Here is a 23689-nt window from a genome sequence, read left to right on the forward strand (position 1 = left end):
CCTGATTTTGTGCTCCGTTACTCTGCTGTTTCCCAGTAGCCGGCCCCACCCCCTGTGGTCTGTCTTCCCATCACTTTGGATTCACTTCTCCACCGGTCCTACCTTTCAGAAAGTGGTCGATTTTCTGTTTCTAGAATTGCTGTTCTTCTCTTTGATCTCCCGTTGGATTTGTAGGTCTTTGCAATGGTTTGATAAGCTATCTAGCTGATCTCTTGCTACCTGATGTAGTCTCAGCCTGCTACTTCTCTGCCATCTTAACTCCTCCCATCCAGGTTCTTTTTGATATTACACTCTATCCACCCTCTCCAACCATGCTGAATATCCTCCTGTTTGCTGACCTTGGCATAGAAAGATCAACAAAGGGGGCATCTGGATGGCTCAGTTGATTAAGCCTCTGACTTTGGCTCACATCATGATCCCAGGGTCCTAGGATCAAGCCCTGATCATAGCAGGGCTCCCTGCTCAGTGGGGAGCCGACTTCTCCCTTTCCTCGCCACTCATGCTTTCTTTCACTATCTCTGTCACTCTATCTCAAATAAATAAATAAAAACTTTAAAAAAAATGTTTTCTCTTGTTATCTCTGTCTCTCTCAAATAAATAAATAAGTAAATAAAATCTTTAGAAAGAAAGAAAGAGAGAAAGAAAGGTCAACAAAGAATTAGCTGAGGTTTCTCTTCCAGCCCAGCTGTTCTGTGACTCTATAGAAACTCCCACAAGCAGGAGGCAATTATCCTCCATTGGAGGGGTTTAGACAGAAATATGGCCACCATTTAACAAAGCATTTTTAAACATCTACTTGTATGCTTATTCATTCAGTGAATCTTCATTCAATCCAAGGCCTAATGCTGAACTAAGTAGTAGGATACAGAGATTTAAAGGAAAAAAAAAAAAAAAAGGAAAGATAGGGTCTCTACCTTTAAGTATCTCTTTGTTTAGAGGGAGAAGACTACAGTATTATAAATAAATAAGTGAGTTAAATGTAAACCATGAGACATAGCAGTGGATAGACTTAATCTGAAACATAATGAAATGATGATGAGAAAACAAATGAATTACTGTTTATTCTGCAGGGCTACAGGTTCTGGCTTTCTTGTTATGACTCTCTTCTATGTCATTTAGGTATTCTACTTACCATTCCTTAGATGGAAATATTATTCGTTGGATAAACTCCAGATATTTTAAAGATGCAGTCTGTGGGGGTGCATGGGTGGCTCAGTGGGTTAAAGCCTCTGCCTTCAGCTCAGGTCATGATCCCAGGGTCCTGGGATCAAGCCCGGCATTGGGCTCTCTGCTCAGCAGGGAGCCTGCTTCCTCCTCTCTCTCTCTGCCTGCTTCTCTGCCTACTTGTGATCTCCTTCTGTCAAATAAATAAATAAAAATCTTTTTAAAATTTATTAAATTAAAAAAAATGATGCAGTCTGTGAAGAGGAGACAGAAATTTTTTTGTGTTTGTACCCAAGACTTGAAGTCATATGGTTAGCTGAATCTACTGGTAGCTTCCATGTTTCATATTATACTATTTTAGTCACATGCATTATGTGACTTGGGTGAAATCACATAGACCTGTTAATCTAGAATGACTACAAGGGACCATTGCTGAGTTTCTCCCACTAGCACGTGTGCTTAATTGAGTTGGGAGTTTGGTGGTGTAAGGAGAGAGGGCCTAACTAATCTGCTAGAGACTTGTACTCCTAAAAATCATCTCACTATTTTTCTTTCTTAGCTGGAAAATTCCATTTGTGATTGAGTTCCCACTATGAGCAAGGAGGTACTTGCTGAGATCCTCCTAAACCTGATTGCCACCTGACCAATGGCCTTATTCCCTTTTTCTAGCTTCCTCCTTCTTCCTACTGGTTACTTACTTTTCAGTGTGCCTCTTTCTCTAGTTCCCTCTTAACAGAGCTCATTTTCCTTTTTAGTTTCTGCCATTTCCTTGTCTAGAGTAATCTCCAATCTTCCGTAGCTTTAACCCTTATAACCTGAGGTTGGATTACATCAAGACTGAATAAGAGCTAACTTTTTCACCCTGGCATTTGAATCAAAATACTAGCACTGTTAGACAAAGGCTTCTTCTATTTTGACACTTCTCTTCTACTACCATCCCACCAAGGGCTTGAGTAGAGTTCCCCTCAGTAGACTGTGGCTTTTGTACCCTTCTTTCTTTACTGACTAGATTAGCTTTGTACATCCACAGGAGATAGCTGAAAGTTCAAAAGGAAGTATGGGCCTCCCTGCTCAGTGGGTAGTCTGCTTCTTCCTTTCCCCTGTGTGTGCTCATTCTCTCTCTCTGTTTCAAATAAATAAATAAAATATATTTTTTTAAGATTTTATTTATTTATTTGACGGACAGAGATCACAAGTAGGTAGAGAAGCAGGCAGAGAGAGGAGGAAGTAGGCTCCTCGCTGAGCAGAGAACCCAGTGTGTGGCTCAATCCCAGGATCCTGGGATCATGACAGGAGCCAAAGGCAGAAGCTTTAACCCACTGAGCCACCCAGGTGCTCCAATAAATAAAATCATTAAAAAAAAAAGAATTGTTCTAAAATGATACTGTATATGCCTTACTTTATTAATCCTCACAATAATCTTATGAGTAGATATTATTATCATTTCAATTTTATAGATGAGGAAAATGAGTCTCAGAGAGGTTAAGTGAATTCCTCAAGGCTACATAGCTGGTAAGTGGGGAACTGATATTTAAACCTTGGCAGCCTGACTCAACTGCTCATGTTACTAACCACTGCTGGAAGCTACCATAGTTTTAAACTCCAAGTCCAGTTCACATTTTATAGTACCAAGTTGCCTTGCTTCACCAAAATGTCTGGCCCTTTCAGTTCAATTATTTTACCACCCACAGCCCAGCTCTGATCTCAACACAGTTCCCTGTGAAACCAGGCCTTCAGTCAATAGGCTGTAGACTCAACTCTTAGTTACCAAGGATGGATGCATTTTCCAGTCACCAGAGGCTGAGGTAGGTATTTGTACCCTTGAATTCCAGAGTCAGGACCTCTTCAACTAGACTGTCTTCTAGACTCTCCTTGTCTAATCTAATTTCTAGCCTTCTATAGTTCTAACCTCTCATCCATAATTCACATTTTGTCACTCTTGTTTCAGCCAAACAGAAATAAACTTTGAGTTAACAGGTAATGGGGTAGTCATCCCAGTCTTTTCTCAACAGTAGTCACAAGCCCTAGCAAATTGGTTTTTGTCGTCATCGTTGTTGTTGTCATCGTTGTCGTGGTCGTTTTGGTGAATCTTGAATTAATCTTTTATTATCCAGTCTGAAAACTGCCTGCCTACCTTTATTGTCTCAAACATGACTGACTACTTCCTTTTGTTAGGCTTGTCTTCTGTCTCAGACTTTGAGTTTCTTCTCCTAAACGGTTGTACCAACTGACATTTTAACCACTTTTCTCCTCATTCCTGTTTTTCCTTTTTTAGAAGCATCTTCTGAAATCTGACTTTTTAGCCTTGATTCCTCTTCCCTTCCTTTTGGAAATCCCATTTTCTTTTCTCCTTTCTCTTCTTTCATGGAAGATGTGATATCAAAGAGACTAGATGAAGATTAGGTGAAGTTTACTCCTGCCCCCACTTTGGAGTCTCAGTCTATCTCCACCAACTCAGGTTCTGAACTTTGGGATCTACCTGCTTTACTTTACTCTTAAACTCAAAGAGGAAGGTATGTAGTATGTTGTTGTGCAGAGCCTGGACTCCATGTGTATCTTGGGACTGGTAGGCTTAGAGAGAATAGCCCTCTGCATCCAGGTGAGTTGCTGGAAAAACCTATTAGATTCTTGGTAAATTAAAAAATAATTACTAATATCTAGGATTAAATTTAATAAGCAGTATAAGATTCAATAAGAAAATATTAGAACTTCATGGAGAGTTACGTATTTTTTTAATAAATGGAGAGGCTGCGTTGGTTGGTTGGGTATAGTTAGAGGGGCGAATGGCATGGGAGAGACTGATTTTACTTATTGCCTAAGCTGATTGAGTATGAACATAGTATATTAGCCTACTCAGGGATTAAATAAGCTCAACACTGGTAGAAATACCAATGCTCTCCTGATACTCTGCCCTAATCAGGCAACTATCTGGGCCCTTGGAAAATTCCCTCCACAAATTGCATAGGCCAACTAGCAACTCTAAATCCTAGATGCAACTAAATTATCTGAGCCATATGTTCCAGTTCTTCAGATAACATAAGCTATAATGGTTAGCTGAAGCTCTTGTATCACAAGGTTGTAAATACGCCACTAACTTGTCAAAACAAGGCACAACAAAAGATCCTATCAGTTCCTTTCAACTTTACCTATCTTCATTCACGTAATCCTAATAATCACCAGAATTAAACAATGTGAAAGAAATGCACTAGTTTGGTAGAACATACTAGGGGTGCATAGCTGGATCGTAAACCTAGGCCAAAGAAGACTCATATGTATTGCTAGCAAAATAACTATACAGATAAAATCACAATAATGCACCAAAGAGTGGCTTCTCAGGGATACACCAACAACTATCTTCCTCACAGGGATATATAGTATGTCACTAAGTAGGGAACTAATAGTGCAAAAATGTCAACTCCATCCCACTTAATCTGTATAACCTCTCAAATCCTGGGGTAAAACTAACTAAAAATCCCAGTTTTATCTTTCCTATAATTTGTGCAGATCCTTGAACTTCCTCATAATTCTCTATTTTTGTACTGCCCAATGTGCAGACTTTGGCCCCTTAGGTATTTTCTATAAGAAATTTACTCATGTTATAACTTCTTGATTTTTAGCAATTTTTGTTGATGGACAAAGGAGGAATAAGATATTATGTGAAGAACCATGAAAGTTCCTACCTTATCATTGCCTTATAATCTCCTCAGCTATATTTTAAAAGTCTACAATCTAAACAACAGGTATTGCCGAGGATGTGGAGAAAAAGGAATCCTCTTACACTGTTGGTAGGAATGCAAACTTGTCCAGTTGCTCTAGAAAACAAACAGTATGGAGGTTCCTCAAAATTAAAAAACAGAACTACCCTGGGGCATTTAGGTGGCTCAGGTAAGCATCCAACTCTTGATCTCTGCTCAGATTTTGATCTCAGGATCATGAGTTCAAGCTCTGCACTGGGCTCTCTGCTGGACACAGAACCTGCTTAAAAAGGGGCAGGAGCTGGAGAATAGAACTATCCTAAAATCCAGCAATTGCAGTACTGGCTATTAATCCAAAGAACACAAAAACACCAGTGCAAAAGGACACATGCACCCCTGTGTTTATAGCAGCATTATTTATGGTAGCCAAGATATGGAAGCAGCCCAAGTGTCCATCAACTGATGAATAGATAAAAAAGATGTGGTATACATATACAATGAAATATTATTCAGCCAGAAAAAAAAAACAATGAAATCTTTGCTATTTGGAGCCAGAGATGCTAAGCAAAATAAGTTAGAGATAGACAAATACCATATGATTTCACTCATATGTGGGATTTAAGAAACAAAACAAATAAGCAAAGGGGAAAAGAGAGAAATAAATCAACAGACTCTTAACTGTAGAGAATAAACTGATGGTTACCAGAGGGGAGGTGGGTGGAGGGGGATGGGTAAAATTTGTGATAGGGATTAAGGAGTGTAATTGTTGTAATGACATTGGATAATGTATGCAATTGTTTAATCACCATATTGTATGCCTGAAACTAATATATCACTGCATGTTAACTAACTGGAATTAAAATGAAAACTTTTTTTTAAAAGATTTTATTTATTTATTTGACAGACAGAGATCACAAGTAGGCAGAGAGGCAGGCAGAGAGGAGGAAGCAGACTCCCCACCGAGCAGAGAGCCCGATGTGGGGCTCGATCCCAGGACCCTGAGATCATGACCTGAGCCGAAGGCAGCGGCTTAACCCACTGAGCCACCCAGGCACCCCTAAAATGAAAAGTTTTTGAAAAGTTTTTAAAAATTTTATGATCTTATGCTCCTGAGAAATGTAATATCATTTCCCAGACCTGACTGTTTCTCCCATGGGTGGTAGCTCTGCCTCTCAGTCTTGAGGAAACTGGACAAAATTATTCTGAAGTTTATCAGAAGAGAAAGAAGAGCCAAGAAGACTTTTTAAAAAAATACTTGCTTCCATCAGAAAGGATGAATACCCAACTATTCTATCAACATGGACGGGACTGGAAGAGATTATTCTGAGTGAAATAAGTCAACCAGAGAAAGTAAATTATCATATGGTTTCACTTATTTGTGGAGCATAACAAATAACACGGAGGACATGGGGAGATGGAGAGGAGAAGGGAGTTGAGGGAAATTGGAAGGGGAGGTGAACCATGAGAGACTATGGACTCTGAAAAACAACCTGAGGGTTTTGAAGGGGCAGGGGGTGGGAGGTTGGGGGAGCCTGGTGGTGGGTATTAAGGAGGGCACGTATTGCATGGAGCACTGGATGTGGTGCAAAAACAATGAATACTATTAAGCTGAAAAGAAATTTAAGAAAAACAGTAAATAAATAAATAGATTTACAGAATTAGTGCCAGAATAGTACGGGCAGTTCCCAAATACCCATATCAGTACACTCTGTTGTTGATACCTTAGATTAATATAGCATGTTTGTCACAATTCAAAAAAAGAAAAAAGACTTGCTATCCTGTATTAAATGTTACATGATTTAAATGAAACAAGATGGGATTGGGAGGGAGACAAACCATAAGAGACTCTTAATCTCAGGAAACAAACTAAGGGTTGCTGGGGGATTAGGAGGGAAGGGATAGGGCGGCTGGGTTATGGACATTGGGGAGGGTATGTGCTATGGTGAGTGCCATGAATTGTGTAAGACTGATGATTCACAGACCTGTACCCCTGAAGTAAATAATACATTATATGCTAATTAAAAAAAAGTTACATGATTTAGTGGCACCTAGGGAGCCCAATTGGTTAAGCATCTGACTTTTTTTTTTTAAGATTTTATTTATTTATTTGACAGAGAGATCACAAGTAGACAGAGGCAGGTAAGGAAGGGTTGGGGGAAGCAGGCTCGTCGCTGAGCAGAGAGCCCAATGCAGGGCTCGATCCCAGGACCCTGGGATCATGACTTGAGCCAAAGGCAGAGGCTTTAACCCACTGATCCACCCAGGCACCCCTCTTTTCTTTCTTTTTAAAGATTTATTTATTTGTTTGTTTATTTGTCAGAGAGAGAGAGAGAGATCACAAGTAGGCAGAGAGGCAAGCAGAGAGAGAGGGGGGATGTAGGCTCTCTGCTGAGCAGAGAACCCAGTGCGGGACTTGATCCCAGGACCGGAGCTAAAGGCAGAGGCTTAACCCACTGAGCCACCCAGGTGTCCCAAACATCTGACTCTTGATAACGGCTCAGGTAATAATCTCAGGTTGTGAGATCAAGCCCCACATTGGGCTCCATGCTAGGTGTAGAGCCTACTTAAGACCCTCCCCGCCTCCCGCTGCCCCATCTTTTAAAAAACAAAAGTGGAGAGGATGAGTTAAGATTAGTCGAGGAGCAGGGGACCCTAAGTCTTGTCCCTCAAGTACAGCTAGCTAGTTATCAAATCATTCTGAATACCTGAGAAATCAATCAGAGATCTGAGAAAAGAAATGTTGCAAGTCTACAAGTAGAAAAGCCATCTACCTTTTGGAAGGTAGGAAGTGCAGAGACTTGAGTCAGGGGTGATACAGCTGAGGATATGGCAGAGAGGAGAGAGTCTGCTTACAGAGGCTACTGCAAAGTATTATAAACAGTGGAGTACAGAATTGGAACTCTTAGAAGTCTGCTACAGTGGGGATGTCCTGGCTTAAAGATGCTTAGGTGGTGAAACTTTCCAGGATGTGACAGCATTGTCTCAGGACCCCAGGGTCAGAAGAAGAATGGGGGGTGCCTGAGTGGAGCAGAGTTCGCAGATGTAGGAGTGGGGAAGCAGGCCGAGAACAGTAACTCTAGGTGCTGTCTTTCTGCTCTACATTGCCATAAACTGTGAACTGTTACATGGTTGCACAATCACTTTCCTGGGAGGGGTCCAGCAAAAGGCAGAAGGTAGTGAGACCCTCCTCCCTCCCCCAGGAGGAACAGTGCAGGTCTACTCCACAGGAATCCATAAAATTGGGGGTTTTGAAATTTAGTCACAGGCCTGAGATAAAAACAACTCAGTCACAAGGCAGATGAACACAGAGTTCTGACAGAAACCAGGGAGACAAGAGTGATTGATTGCTTTTCTGTGAAGGCTCACTGAAGAATGGAGGGTGCAAACTTCCAGCTTGGGGCTAGAGAGTGGGGTGCCACCATATTCACCCCACCCATCAGTGCTTAAAGCCTTCAGGAGCAAAACAGTGCTACATAGTGGAATCCAGATTTGCTTACACTGAGCCCAGCCTCTGAGCAAGGGAGGCATATTTTCAATAGGGCAAGTCCATCTGAGAATCAGTCAACAGACCCCTCTGCCAGAACACCAGCAAAAACAACTGAATCACACCAAGTTTACTGATCACAGAAGGTTGCAAAGCTTCAGCTCCTGGGGAAAACAGTGTATGGTATTCTTTTTATTTTTATTCTTTAGTCTTATAGTATTATTTTGGGGGTTATTTTCTTATTTATTCAATCATTTTTTTTAATTCCTTCTTAATTATTATTTTTAATATGTATGTTTTTTATTTTTGTTTCCTTTTTATTATATTTTATTTTTATATATATGTAAGTTTTACTGTCTTATTTTGGAACCTAATTTCTTTCTTTCTTTCTTTCTTTTCTTCTTCTTTTTTTTTTTTTTTTTGGTGGCAGCAAAGCAAAGTTTTGTGTTGTTTTGTTTTGTCTTTAGCAAAGTAAAGTTTATTGAGTGACAAAGTGACAGTACAAAGCTCCTGAGGAGGGGGAGGGAAGTTTCCTTTAATAAGAGTTCTAGGCCAGATTCCCAGGCTTCCCAGAGGAATTCTACCAAACATTTAAAGAAGAATTAATACCTATTTTTCTGAAACTCTTCCAGAAAATAAAAATGGAAAGAAAATGTCTAAACTCATCCTATGAGCCTGGCATTACCTTGATCCCAAAACCAAGCAAAGATCCCACTAAAAAGAAGAATTACAGACCAATATCCCTGATAGACATGGATGCAAAAATTCTTACCAAGATACTAGCTAATAGGATCCAACAGTACATTAAAAGGATTATTCACCATGACCAAGTGGAATTTATTCTTGGGTTGCAGGGGTGGTTCAATATTTGCAAATCAATCAATCAATGTGATATACCACATTAATAAAAGAAAGGACAAGAACCATATGATCCTCTCAATAGATGCAGAAAAGGCATTTGACAAAATATATCATACTTTCTTGATAAAACTCTCCACTGTACAGGAGTAGAGAGAACATACCTCAATATCATAAAAGCCATAAATGAAAGACCCACACCAAATGGCATCCTCAGTGGGGAAAAACTGAGAGCTTTTCCCCCAAGGTCAGGAACACAGCAGGGATGTCAGTTCTCCCCACTGTTGTTGCACAAGTATTGGAAGATGTAGCCTCAGCAATCAGACAAGAAAAAGAAATAAAAGGCATCCAGATTGGCAAAGAAGAGGTCAAATTTTCATGTTTCACAGACGACATGATACTCTATATAGAAAACCCAAAAAAACGCCACCAAAAATTTGCTAGAACTGATACAGGAATTCAGCAAAGTCACAGGATATAGAATCAATGCACAGAAGTCAGTTGGATTTCTATACACTAACAATGAGAAGAAAAAAAAATCAAGGAATCGATCCCATTTGCAATTGCACCAAAACCCATAAGATGTCTAGGAATAAATCTAACCAAAGAGGTAAAGGATCTGTACTTTGAAAACTATAGAAAACTTATGAAAGAAATTGAGCAACATGTAAAGAAATGGAAAAACTCATGGTTAGAAAGAACAAATATTGTTAAAATGTTTATGCTACCCAAAGCAATCTATACATTCAGTGCAATCCCTGTCAAAATAACATCAGCATTTTTCACAGATCTGGACCAAACAAACTAAAATTTGTATAGAACTGGAAAAGACTCCAAATAGCCAAAGGAATGTTGAAAAAGAAAACCAAAGCTGGAGGCATCACAATTCCAGACTTCAAGCTCTATTACAAAGCTGTAATCATCAAGACAATGTGGTACTGTCACAAACACACACACACATAGATCAATGAAACATAATGGAGATCCCAGAAATGGACCCTCAACTCTATGTCAACTAATCTTCTTCAACAAAGCAAGAAAAAATATTCACATGGAGAAAAGACAGTCTTTTCAACAAATGGTATTGGGAAAATTGGACAGTCACATGTAGAAGAATGAAACTGGACCATTTCCTTATACCATACATAAAAACAGACTCAATATGGATGAAAGACCTAAATGTGAGACAGGGAACCATCAAAATCCTGGAGGAGAACACAGGCAGCAACCTCTGTGACCTCAGCCACAGCAACTTCTTGATAGATACCTCTGCAAAGGCAAGGGGGAAAAAAAGCAAAAATGAACTATTAGAACTTAATCAGGATAAAAAACTTGCACAGCAAAGAAAACAGTCAACAAAACTAAAAGGCAACCTGTAGGATAGGAGAGATATTTACAAATTATTTGTCAGATACTTAATACTTAACTATATAAAGAACTTACCAAATTCAACAGCCAAAAAAAAAAAAAAATCCAGTTAAGAAATGGGCGGAAGAGATGAACAGACATTTCTCAAAAGAAAACATACAGATGGCCAATAGACACATGAAAAAATACTCTACATCAGTGAGCATCAGGAAAATACAAATCAAAACCACAATGAGATACAACCTCACCATGGCTAAAATTAACAACTCAGGGCAAAGGATATTGGTGAGGTTGCAGAGAAAGGGGAACCCTCTTACACTGTTGGTAGGAATGCAAGCTGGTGCAGCCACTCTGGAAAACAGTATGGAGGTTCCTCAAAAAGTTAAAAATAAACTAACCTCCTATCTAGCAATTGCACTACTAGGTATTTATCCAAAGAATATAAATATTGTGACCAGAAGGGGCACCTGCACCCCAACGCTTATAGCATCAATGTCCACAATAGCTAAATTATGGAAGGAGTCCAGATGTCCACTGACAGATGAGTGGAAAAGAAGATGTGGTATATCCTGGGGATAAAAATATATTATATGTTTATAAAAAATAAAAAAAATTTTTAAATAAAATAAATGGTGCAGGGGAAAAAAAGAAGATGTGGTATATATATACAATGGAATAGTACACAGCCATCAAAAAATGAAATCTTGGGACACCTGGGTGGCTCAGTGGGTTAAAGCCTCTGTCTTCGGCTCAGGTCATGATCCCAGGGTCCTGGGATCGAGCCCCACATCGGACTCTCTGCTCAGCAAGGAGCCTGCTTCCTCCTCTCTCTCTGCCTGCCTCTCTGCCTCCTTGTGATTTCTGTCTGTCAAATAAATAAATAAATCTTAAAAAAAATGAAATCTCGCCATTTGCAATGACGTGGATAGAACTAAAGGGTATTATGTCAAGTGAAATAGTCAATCAGAGAAAGACAATTATTATCTGATCTCACTGGTATGTGGAATTCAAGAAACAAAACAGAGGATCATAGGGGAAGAGAGGAAAAAAGAAAGCAATACTAAACCAGAGAAGGAGACAAACCATAAGAGACTCTTAATCATAGGATAAAAGCTGAGGGTTGCTGGAAGGGAGGGGATGTGGAGAGATGGAGTAACTGGGTGATGAACATTAAGGAGGGTATGTGATGCAATGAGCATTGGGTATTATATAAAACTGATGAAGCATAGGCCTGTACCTCTGAAACCAATAATACATTATATGTTAAATTAATTTAAAATTTTAAATGTTTAAAAAAATAAAAATAGAAGATAGAAATACACACAAAAAAATTTTCATAACACAATAATGGAGTCTCTATTTTTTAAAGATTTTATTTATTTGACAGAGCACAAGCAGGGTGAGTGCCAGGCGGTGGGAGAGGAGAAGCATGCTCCCCACAGAGCAGGGGGAGCCCAATGTGGGAGTCAGTCCCAGTACTCTGAGATTATGACCTGAGCTAAAAGCAATTGCTTAACCGATGAGCCACCCAGGTGCCTTGGGCTCACTGTTTGTAATAGTTCATAACACTTACGTGTTTTGATGTGATGGTTTTGTCATATGTTATATTATCAGGCTTACTACTACTACCAAACTGCAGGTCCTTGATGTCAGGGACTGTCTTACTCATCTATCTTTTTATCCCCCACAAGATCAAACACACTGGCCTCTATACAATAGCTGCCTAATAATGGTGTATTGATTTAAATTTCATTAAGCAAGTTTAGGAAAAGCTGCCTTGGAAAGAACCTCAAATACCTTAAAATAAGGTCCTGGGATTGACTAATTGGAGAGGGCTGGGTTTCTGTGTTTAGCAGTGATGTTGGTACAGCCATCCTGTTGTCTGTGGAGACATCACCTAGGATTATTACTGAGAGACATTCATAGTACAAAACTCCTCGAGGGGTGCCTGGGTGGCTCAGTGGGTTAAGCCTCTGCCTTCAGCCCAGGTCATGATCTCAGGGTCCTGGGATCGAGCCCCGCATCAGGCTCTCTGCTCAGCAGGGAACCTGCTTCCCCCTCTCTCTCTACCTGTCTCTCTGCCTATTTGTGATCTCTGTCTGTCAAATAAATAAATTAAATTAAAAAAAAAACCTCCTTCTGGTCCTATTGCCTCCAGAATGCTTTAACACTCGAGGATTTCCATTTTTATTGTATTTCTTCGTTCTTCGAATAGAGACAAAAGCCCCATTTGTAGACATAATCCTCCTCAGTGAGAAAGTGTGAAGATCTAGTGGTCTTCACTAGCAGCCAGCATCCCAGGCTGATCCATAGAGGATTATCCTTCTCATCATTTCTTTCCTCTTTTTCAGAACAAGTGAGATATCTACAAGCCAATAGCAGAGAACTCAACTCTACCTTTGGATATCCCGTGAGTATCAGGCCTCTAGTTACTTCAGGGGGGTAGTATTCTCCTCTAATATTCCCCTTTGTGAGTAGGGCAGGAATTCATTGCAGATGTAGATCCTACAGCATAGGTTCTACTTTCTTTCAAGCTCCTATACAATGAGGGCCGGTATAGTGAAGGCTCAGAAACCAAAATTAATTCTCCTGACCTAGGCTCAGGAGAGAATATATCTCAGATTTTGGGTTTCATATATAACTTCTAGAAAAGAAATACTGTAGTTTTTTCTTGCACAAATGAAGTCATAGTTCAACAATCTTTTTTCCACTTGGAGATCTGTGATAATACACAGATCTAACAGTGGAATGGTTTTTCACTGTTTTAAATATACCTTAATTTATTTTACCAGTCTCCTATTGATGAACATTTAAAATGTGTCCATTCAGGGGTGCCTGGGTGGCTCAGTCAGTTAAGTGTCTGACTTTTGGTTTTGGTTCAGGTCATGATCTTGGGGTGGTGAGACTGATCTCCACATCAGGGCAGAGTCTTCTTGAGATTTTCTCTCTCCCTCTTTCTCTGCCCCACACATACACTCTCTTTAAAATAAATAAATAAACCTTAAAGAAATAAAATGCCTCCATTCATATCCAGGTGTACCCTCTAAAAAAATAGTCCCCAGTGTTTTGCTATGATAAAGGGTTCTGAATGAACACCATTAATCATAAATTTTGTCACATTTGTGTGAATATATCTTTTTTTAAAAGACATTTTTGTTTTAGAGAGAGAGAGAATGTACAAGAGCAGGAGGAGGGGGCAGAAGCAGAGAGGAGGGGAAGCAGACTCCTTGCTGAGCGGGGAGACCAAGGCAGGGTTCTATCTCAGGACCCCGAGACCATGACCTGAGCATAGACCAAGAGTTGGACACTTAACCGACTGAGCTACCCAGGCGCCCCTTGTGTGAATATATCTTATGAAAATTTCCTAGAAATGAATTGGCTGGGTCAAAGGAAAAACACATTAAAAATTGTGATGCATATTGCCAGACTTCCCTCTAAAAAGATTATATCTACTTATATTTCTACTTATAGTAGAGACTGCTCATTTTTCCATATTGCTGCCAAACTAGATATTATCAATCTTTTTCATCTTTGCCGGGCTCTTGAATGAAAAATGATGTTTTGTTATTTATTCTTTCTTAATTTCAAATGACTTCAGTAATCTTTTCATGGTAATTAACCTTTTGTATTTCTTTTTATGGAACTACCTCTTTGCCCATTTTCTATTAGGTTGTTCATTTTTCACTTACTTATTAATAACTCATAAAGAGATATGTATTTCAAATTCATACTCCAGCACCTATCCTTGCCCACCGCTGCTCCCTGTAGAGGACTATTCATTTTACTTTCTTGTATATTCATCAGTGCTTCTTTGTGTAAATAAAGCAAAGCCGCTTTCTTAAACTGTTGAGAAGCTTTACAGATATCCTGGAGATGTTTTCATAATAACTTTTTCCTTCTTTTCTTTTTTCACCTGCATAGTATTTCTTTTGTAGATTTAGCATAATTTATGTAGCCAGTTTCTTGAAATGGCATTTGGGTTGTTTCTAGCCATTTATAGTTACAAGGAACGTTTTTATACATGTTATTTTGTGCATATACAGCTATATCTATCTATCTCTCTATCTATCTATAGCGCGGTAGGTATATAAATACATATATAGCCATACATATTTGTAGTCTCTGTAGGACATTAGTTTATGATTTCTGAATTAGAGAGGTTCTGGATAATAACAATGTTCAGGGTATGGCCATGGGAGCAGATTTTCTTTCCCCCTTTCTATCTTTTAGACATATATGAGAGACATTATAAAACTAGATTTTGACATTAGACAGACCTGAGTTTGAGCACAGCTCTACTCCTTACTAACTTTGCATCTTTAGTCATGTTTTTTAACCTTTCTGTTCTTGATTTTCCTCATCTGTGAAAAGGGCCTAATTCGCCTTACATGGTACTTGTGGGAGTTAGACATAGTTGTGAATAATACTGTCTCTCTTTCTGCAAGACACTATTGCTTCTTGAGGAAAGAGTACAAGTTTCATTCATCTCTGTATCCACAGTTTGCCTCACAATATTTGGCACATAAAATGGCATTTGATAAATTTACTGAATAAATAACTTTTCTTATGTATTTAATAACCATTTCATATCCATGGCAAATTACTGATTTTTTTCCTGTTCTCTACTCTTTTCCAGTCATATTCCTTTTCTTCTTCTCAGCCTCTAACTTCTAATTCCCATTGTGGCCTTGGCCTTATGTTCTCCTCTATTCCCTCATTTAGCCAACAGTCAGGTTTTACTACCTAAGTAAACAGCCCAAACCAAAATCCACCACCTCTATCATGCTTAAATTTTGTCACCTCTGCCAAAAAAGAACTGAACACCGAAGAAATTCATAGTTAAACAGATGTTCTACATTCTTTAGATATTCCTTCTGGTTTGACGTAGAACAGAACACTCTGGTTGCCAAGTTAGTAAAGAAATACTGATATTTCTGTCTTGATATAGAATCTGCAAGGCTTTTGTCTTTGTTTACTAAACAAATGCTACCAAGTGGGTAGAAACCTGAAATATGATAATTAGCTATAAAATCAAATGGACAATCAGTAGTGAAGGCTTGCTACTTCAGTAAGGCTGAAGATCAGAAAAGGTCTTTGGTTCCAAGTTTCAGAACTTTCTGTACTTAGACACTAAAAAATTTATTAGAGTATCTCATGATCAAAGAAATCTATTTCTATGTTAGAAGAACATTTTCTCAGGGTTAGAATGGCTAATAGAGATCATTTAGTTAGAACTTCATTCAAGACAGACCTATGAGCTTCTTTGGGATAGATATTTAATTTTTTTTAGCCTCTACTAGTATAGCCCAGAATAGGGCTATGAACAGAAGAAGCCTTGAGAAATCTATAGTGTTTGATTGATTACAAACTGGAAAATCATAGAGAAAAACACCAAGGAAATCTTAATTGTAACTTGGATCTCTAAACTCCTAAGCTCTATTACTAGCTTCTGTTCCTTAGGAAAATAGAAAGACACGTCTTGACCAAAGAGCCTATCTAGCCTTCCTGGGCAAGTTTTAGACTTAGGACTGAATGGTTTTTGTTTTCCAAGAGAAGGTTTCTGATGCTTTCCCAAGGCAGAGTCCAGCAAAATTCTTCATACTTGAGCAATATTTATACTCCAGGACTGCATGTGGATTTTTTCTCTTGTTTTGGCCTTCTAGATGGAGGAGGTAGGGGAGAAGCTTATCTTTAGGAAATTGTTTGGTTAAAATTATTATTCTTTTGCTTTTCTTGAGCTCTTATATTCAAGCTCTGACCTCTTAAGTCAAATGGTCGAAGACCCAAAGGTAGAAAGTAAGATGGTCCTGTCAACATCTTGAAATCAGAATTAAAGAGGTAGCAAGTTCCCATTTTCACTCAGCAAAATCCTAACTCACATGTAAACCAAAACTATTCAGGCTGTCAGGACAGTTAAAAGGCAAGTGACTTCCCAATGCTGACAGGGATCAGTATGGGAACACCTTCAGTGGGCTCAACTTGAAAGAGTAATTTGCTTTTGGCACCTTATATCCTTCAGCATTGAAAACAGTACATAAAGGTACACCAAACTGAATTTGCCAGGCTTAGAAAAACTTATTTGAGAGCTTTGGAGTAGAGCTAATACAAATGGCAGAGTTGCCTACTATTTAGGGCTGAGAAGAACTGGTGGGTGAGGTAAGATGACACTGAAGGATGTCTGAATCTATGAAAAGAAGGCATTTGGATAGTTATACAAGTGAACTGGGGCTCAGAGGATAGCACAGTCCCAACTCTGCAACTGATTTTGTGATCTTTGGCATATAACCTCAGTGCCTCAATTTCCTCATCCTCAAAAAGTGATCATAGTGATCATACAGTCCTCTCCTCATAGGGTTATTGTGAGGAATAAATAAGCTGCTACATATAAAATGCGTAGAACAGTGCCTTGCATGTAGTAAGTATTCAATAAATGTAAGCTTTTATTGTTGATTTTATTATCATTTTTTTCTTTTTTTTTTTTAAGATTTTATTTATTTATTTGATAGATCACAAGTAGGCAGAGAGGCAGGCAGAGGGGAAGGGGGAAGCAGGCTCCCTGCTGAGCAGAGAGCCTGATGTGGGGCTCCATCCCAGGACCCGGGATCATGACCTGAGCCAAAGGCAGAGGCTTAACCCACTGAGCCACCTAGGCTCCCCATCATTATTATTAATAACATCAATAAACAAAGAATTCCATGCCTCAAAAAGTTCCCATATTGATCAGACTTGCCTTCTTTGCATTCTCTAGGTCTCCACGAAAAGTGGGAGACAAACACTTCTTCCCTCCCTCCCCCTCACCCCATGGTAGAAGAACAGAGGCTTTTTCTGTTTCAGGGAGTGGTCTTGGTGCTTTTTGTTAAAACTGGGAGGTGGGGTCTTTTGTTCCTCTAATTGTGCTTGTTTTCTTTTACTCACAGAACAATACCATCAAGACCTCAAGATACAGTGTCTTTAACTTCTTGCCCCTGAACCTGTTTGAACAATTCCAGAGACTTGCAAATGCATATTTCCTCATTTTGCTATTCCTACAGGTATTGGCTTTTGGGATCTTTTCCACAGAGCATTTTATCACTGTCTCTGGGATCTGGTTACGTAATCAGTCCTTTTCCCTAAACTGAGAAACGTCTCTTTAAATAACAGGCAAAAGTCTGGGCAATCACAAAAAACCTGTGGTCAGGATTAGGTGGGATGGAATAAATCTCTACAAAAGGAAGGACACAAGGTCACTGAATCCCAAGGAAGGAGAGCTCCCTCACCATGCCTGCATGGCCACAATTCAGCTTGACCACAGGAGGTCACAGACTCTTCACCCCGACCACAACTACAACTCCATTTCTTATTCATTCCCAGCCTCCCTGACAGAAAGTTAACATGCAGGAATTCTGAGAAAGAGAATGGTTTAGAGCATACAAGTACCACCACAGGGCGAGGAAGTAGGGCAGTTCTGGACCAAATTGGGAGAGAGGAACAGATTGTCTCTTTTCCACTTATGTTGAGGGATAAAGGAGGGAATGTGGTTTTCCAGTGTCCACTCTTCTCTCCCAGTTCCCCTTACCTCTCACCGGAACCTTCATCATCAGAGGAGAAATAGCCCATCAAGACTATTGTAGTGGGGGGATAAATAAATAAATAAATAAATACATACATACATAAATAAAAAGACTATTGGAGTGGATTTGGGGACAGATAGCTGGCAACTTACTATCTCCTATTGTCCTTTCTTGGTGATTTTTTTCCCTCTTTTTTTTTTTTTTCTTGGTGATGTTTACAAAATATTTATATCTATATTATATATTTACTTATAATACTTATATTTCCAAAACAGTGGAAAGCAGCTAGGATCACTGAATCTATTATGAACCTGTGGAAGTAAAAGAGTTTGGGGGTGGCTGGTGCTGGTAAGAAATATATTGTCCTTTAAGCTTTCTGAACCAAGTTTCTTCCTTTTCCCTCTCACAGTTGATTCCCCAGATCTCCCCCTTGGTGTGGTACACGACTGTGATACCCCTGATGGTGGTGCTATCCATAACAGCAGTGAAGGATGCCATCGATGATGTGGTGAAGTGGCTTTTGGGGCTCCTAGTCCTTCACTGTACCTAGTTGGGTTGGGGGTCAAAAAAGGCTTCCCAGAATTACCTAGTGCAAGGAAGAAGCACTGTATGGAAAGAGATGTTTCCTTTCCTTGCTTTCTTATCCATCCCAGAAGAAAATGTAATTCCCTTAGCCTCAAGATTGGTGGTCTATGCATGGCCAGAAAATGGCAGTGCAAGACCTTTGTCTTCCTCTGCCACCATTTAGCCCGCTTTCAGGATTTCTTCCAGCTCCTTTCTAATAACCCACCTCTTCCCTCACTTGGCTTTCTTCAAATTTGTGCTCATCTTCCTCCTTCTCTCTTTTTTTTATTCCTGTTCCCTTCCTCCCTCTGTCCCCTCCTCCCTCTTTGTTCTGTTCTTAGTTTTCTCCCCCCATTTCCACATTCCCCTTCTCTTCTCTAGCTCTCCCTACTTCCCATTCCAACTTTCACTTCTGTACGGTATATACAGCTAGGAACCCTTTGGGTTTAGAACGCCTTAGGACATAAACAGAGGCCAATTCCTTTCCTGGTCTTGGAGGGAGAAACTGGCTCACAGTGAGCTGCTTGGCATCGTTTTTGCGTCTTACAGCAGGCCTGGCATAGAACGGTGAGAGTGAAGCCCCAGTACCAAGCCTGCTAGTGGGATTTGGGAAGTCAGACCTCTTGACCTAACTCCAGCTTCCCTAAGAGAGTCCTTCTGATTTTGCCAGGATAGATTTTTAGACCAAAGTTTGTGAGCTTGATGTTACTCTAGCTTTTTAACTTTGCAACTCATTTAAATCCATAATTAGCCATGTAGTAGTTGAAATTTTAGTCAAAACTCAGATGTACAAAATGTGACTTTATTTCTCTACAGCTAAACTCAGTATATCTCACAACTACCACCCCACCATTCCAAACCTTTTTAATGAGAGCTGAACACTAAATTTGCCAATTCAAGGTAACCCAGTTACTTCTGGGTTAGAATTTACTTTTTTTAGCATAAGCATGCTGACAAATTCAAGATTCTCCCTCCCCTATTCATAATCCTGCCTTTTTCCCAGGGAGTGATCTCACCTGGAAGTAGAAGATTCATGTGAGCATCAGGACATACACTTCTATTTGGTTTTTGAATAGAAGACCTCTGTTGCTCTTTCCTTAGTGCATCTCCTGTAGAAGCTTCTGTGTGTTGACTGTAGTGGAGGTATGCTTGAGAATTCTTAACTTTTCCCTGCTCCTACCAAGGTGTTCACAGGGACTCTGGTCCTGTCCTTCATTTTTCATTCTCTCCTCTGTGGCTTTAACTAAGATGCTTGTTCTCATTCCCCCAATTTGACTTTTGATATTTAAAGCCAAGATTTTGTCTCTTATCTTTTCTCTTCTTTTTCTGACCTTCTTTCCCAGCTTCTCTGAGACAATCAACCTCTTACCCTGGTTTTAATGATAGAAAGGCTTGGGAGTTAAAGGAAAATTATAAATAAGGAGTATTACCTTGGGTAGTATTTCAGAATACTAACCTTCTACATGCAGTTTGCTCTATGCCTATTTCCTGAACATTTTCTTGTGTCATTTTAGAAAAGGCACCAAAATGACAATCACGTCAACAACCGTTCTGTTCTGGTGGTGATGAATGGCAGGTAAGTCATAGGGAAACCAGTTTAGGTAGCTCAGTTCTGGGAAAGGGTTGTCTTTGCTAAAGCTTGATGGTGTTGGGTACTTTGGAAAGGTAATTCAGAACAGTGAAAAGAACCTAAGGTTGAACATAAGAATTTGTTTCTAGATCTAGCATACACTGAATTTGCTGTGTGACCTCAGATCTCTCTGAGCCTCATATTTCTTATCTATAAAGGAAAATAAAATTCTGTACCTTGGAGGATGTTGCAAAAATGAAAATGAAATAATATATATTAAAGTAATTAACAATTTATGACATACAAGTGATTATTATTAATGTAGTTGTCAGCATGGAGATATGTGTCTTTAGAACATCATTAGATTCTGGCATGGCTTATTGGCCATTATACTATATAAAACGTTTGATCAGGTCATATCTTCATTAACAATCTAAAGAAAGTATTGGCTAAAAAAAAATAATAAAAATAAAGAAAGTATTGGTGTTGACGCTATTGCTGTGGTGTTTGGTGGTAACCGTCTAAAGTGTTGTCAATGAGTCTGTGTTTATATTTTATGATGTCCTACAAAATTTAAGCAATTTACTTTGTCAGGAATATACAAAGGCAGACATAATTCCTACATAAAACAAAATATGGAGACTATCATAAAAGATACAAAAAATTATAAGAATTAATAAAAATGAGGAATCATACCTGGTTAAAAGAATCAAGGAAGACTTTCTAGAAGAGCTAATGTCTGTGCTAGGCCTTAAGGAATGGGAAGAATTCAACAAATAGAGATTGTAAAACAGGAAAAAATGACAAGTATGTGCAGTAACATGATTGTATTATGAAGAATTTCAAAATTGCAGTCCAGTCTTTGTTCACAGTGGCCCTATAGAACCCCCAGGAGCTGTAGTTTTAATCACATAATTCTTCTACATGAAGTCCTTGGGTATCTAATCCTGTTATTTATTGTTACAGCTCATTCTTATTCCTGGTGGATTATTTCCTCAAGTGTTTTGGTCTGTTGAAGCCTCTCATAAGACACCACCAGAAAAGTCAGTTGTGATTAAAAAGAAAATTTGAAAGAAAGAAAGAAAGGAAATAAAAAGAAAAAAAAAGAAAAGACAAAAACTCAGTGTCTTAGAAATTTTCAGGGCTAGGGAATTACTGACCAAATGGATTTAGTCAAATGAACTCCTCAAGTAGTTTGAGAACTTGGGTTTTGAAAGACTGTTGGAGGGACACCTGGGTGCTCAATCATTAAGTGTATGCCTTCCACTCAGGTCGTGATCCCCCAGGTCCTGGGATCCAACCCTGCATTGGGCTCCCTGCTCAGCAGGAAGCCTGCTTCTCCCTCTCCCACTTCCCCTGCTTGTGTTCCCTCTCTTCCTGTCTCTCTCTGTGTCGAATAAATAAATAAAATCTTAAAAAAAAAAAAAAAAGAAGACTAAAAGAAAGACTAAAAAGAACCTGTCATAGAGTGGTTTTAGGGTGGGAGGCCACGAGTAGGGCCCTGGTTAGACTTTACAAGCCAGTGTTTAATTGAACACTCAGTGAAGATGGTTGTTCAAACAGTCTGTATTCCAGAAAGTGGCTTTCTTTTTCTAGAATACATAGTTTTGAATAGAACTGCTATTGAAAAATTTGTCTGTTTTGCAAGTTGTGATTTCTGCCATTTTCATTTCTCAATAATTTTGGTTACAAGCACATCATTAGTGGAATTTTCTTTATAAGAATTCTAAATCTTCTGAGTTGAGGTTGTATCCCTTTTGAGGGTTATGTGTTTGCTTCTGCCACATAACTCAAGGATATCACCTACTAAGACCAATTTGAGGAGTTATAAATTTGAATCCCATACCTCATTAGGCTATACATTCTTAAGGGGGGAGTTCTCTACTGTCTGACGCTCAACCCTCCAGAGTAAGACAGACAAACTTTCTTGCCAGTGGTTTGATTTTTTTTTTAGACTACCCTTTCCCTAGAGGTGTTGCCCTTTCAGAGTCCTGGCTTTATGAGGGGTTCTTAGTTCCAACTCATTGCCTCTCAAGATCCTAAGGCTTCATGTCCTGTCCCTCAGTGGGCTAAATTAAAATTCAAGTCACTAATTATTAAGATTGGCGATTCCTTTCTTTACTCAGAGCAAGAACAGCTTTAGAACATGCTGACTTTTGGATTTGAGATCCTTGTTTTGTAACGTTTTGTTTCTCCTGGTTCCTTACTTTGTGATAAGCGTAGCCTTACTTTTGAAAGAATGTTTGCCTTAGCATATCTAGCATTCTAAATGCTGGTAGTAGAAAAGGTACCATTATGTCACAGAACTTCAGGAGGTACCATTCACCAAAAAAAGAGACTGTAATGTGAATGGTCTCCTCTGGAGTCAAACCCCTGCCTTCTCTAGCTCTCGGGTTGTGTTTTCTAAACCAAAAGTTAGAATGCAATGCCCGGAAAGTATTCTTATGGCATAACAGGATTTAATATTTTAAACCAGAAGGCAGTATCTTTCCTTCTCCTAAATTTGGGACACATGATTGTTATAATGTCCAGGGGAAAAAATGGTAATAGTTTGAAGCTCCTATGTAATAAAATATAAGCTGTTAAATCTTTTGGAGAAGCCCAAATGGTGTAGCTCTTCTTGCCACATTTTACTGGTGAAAATCATGGCAGATAGAATACCAGAGAACTAGCAAAAGTGAATGTGGCATCAAAACAAAGCAAAACAGCTATTCAGATGTTTTTCTGCAAGTCTTGTAGCTACTCCCTTACAAAACTATAAAGCAGATTCGAAAATTAGTAACAAAAATAAGTAAAGGTATAGGATTTTATCTGTGTAAAGATGACACTTGAAACCGAGGGAAGGAGGATGTATAAATAGTGGTTTTACAACAAAGTCTTACATTTGTATTGTATCATGCAGGGAGGGGTGGCAAAGTTGGTTGGGCCTCCAGCTCTTGGTTTTGGCTCTGTTCACGGTCTCAGGGTTGTGAGAGTGCATAAAACGTTCTCTCCCTCTCCCTCTGCCCTTCCCCCACAAAAATAAATAAATAATCTTATTAAAAATAATAACAGGCAGAGAAAATTGAATTTGTAAAAAGATTTAAAGAAATGTAACCCAGGAACTGGAAGAAAATTGTCTAAAAGAAAGAGTGAATTTATATAAAAGATTTTTTTTTTTTTTTTTTTGGATAAAAGAAGTTTGGCCCTTCTTAAAGAAGCTATCTTCCCAGAAAAGGCATTCTGAGAAAACCCATGCCTTTGTGTGTCTGGCAAAGTTGTGATTTATGTCATGCCTACAGATAACAAGGCTTCATTTGAAGGTGAAACAAGCAATGGCATTCAGGTATGCCTTCTCTTTGCCACATCTTTGGGTGCTTAGCATAACAAAATTGTTGCAAAGAGATAGCTCATATTTCCAAAATGCTCATGGCACTATGTCTATCTTTCTTAGTTC

At 39.1% G+C, this 23689-nt stretch overlaps 1 protein-coding gene across 1 annotated transcript in view; it reads left to right on the plus strand.

Moving 5' to 3' along the window:
- LOC309846081 (phospholipid-transporting ATPase FetA-like) overlaps positions 1-23689 on the plus strand; it is a 110732-nt gene that overhangs the window by 37861 nt on the left and 49182 nt on the right. Inside the window, exons 4-7 of the mRNA XM_082694730.1 lie at positions 12921-12979; positions 17487-17600; positions 18529-18627; positions 20198-20259. Of these exons, the coding sequence (XP_082550856.1) occupies positions 12921-12979; positions 17487-17600; positions 18529-18627; positions 20198-20259 (334 nt within the window). The remainder of the gene's footprint in view (positions 1-12920; positions 12980-17486; positions 17601-18528; positions 18628-20197; positions 20260-23689) is intronic.

This window comes from Mustela nivalis (assembly GCF_964662115.1).
Source record: "Mustela nivalis genome assembly, chromosome: 13".
Classification (NCBI taxonomy): domain Eukaryota; kingdom Metazoa; phylum Chordata; class Mammalia; order Carnivora; family Mustelidae; genus Mustela; species Mustela nivalis.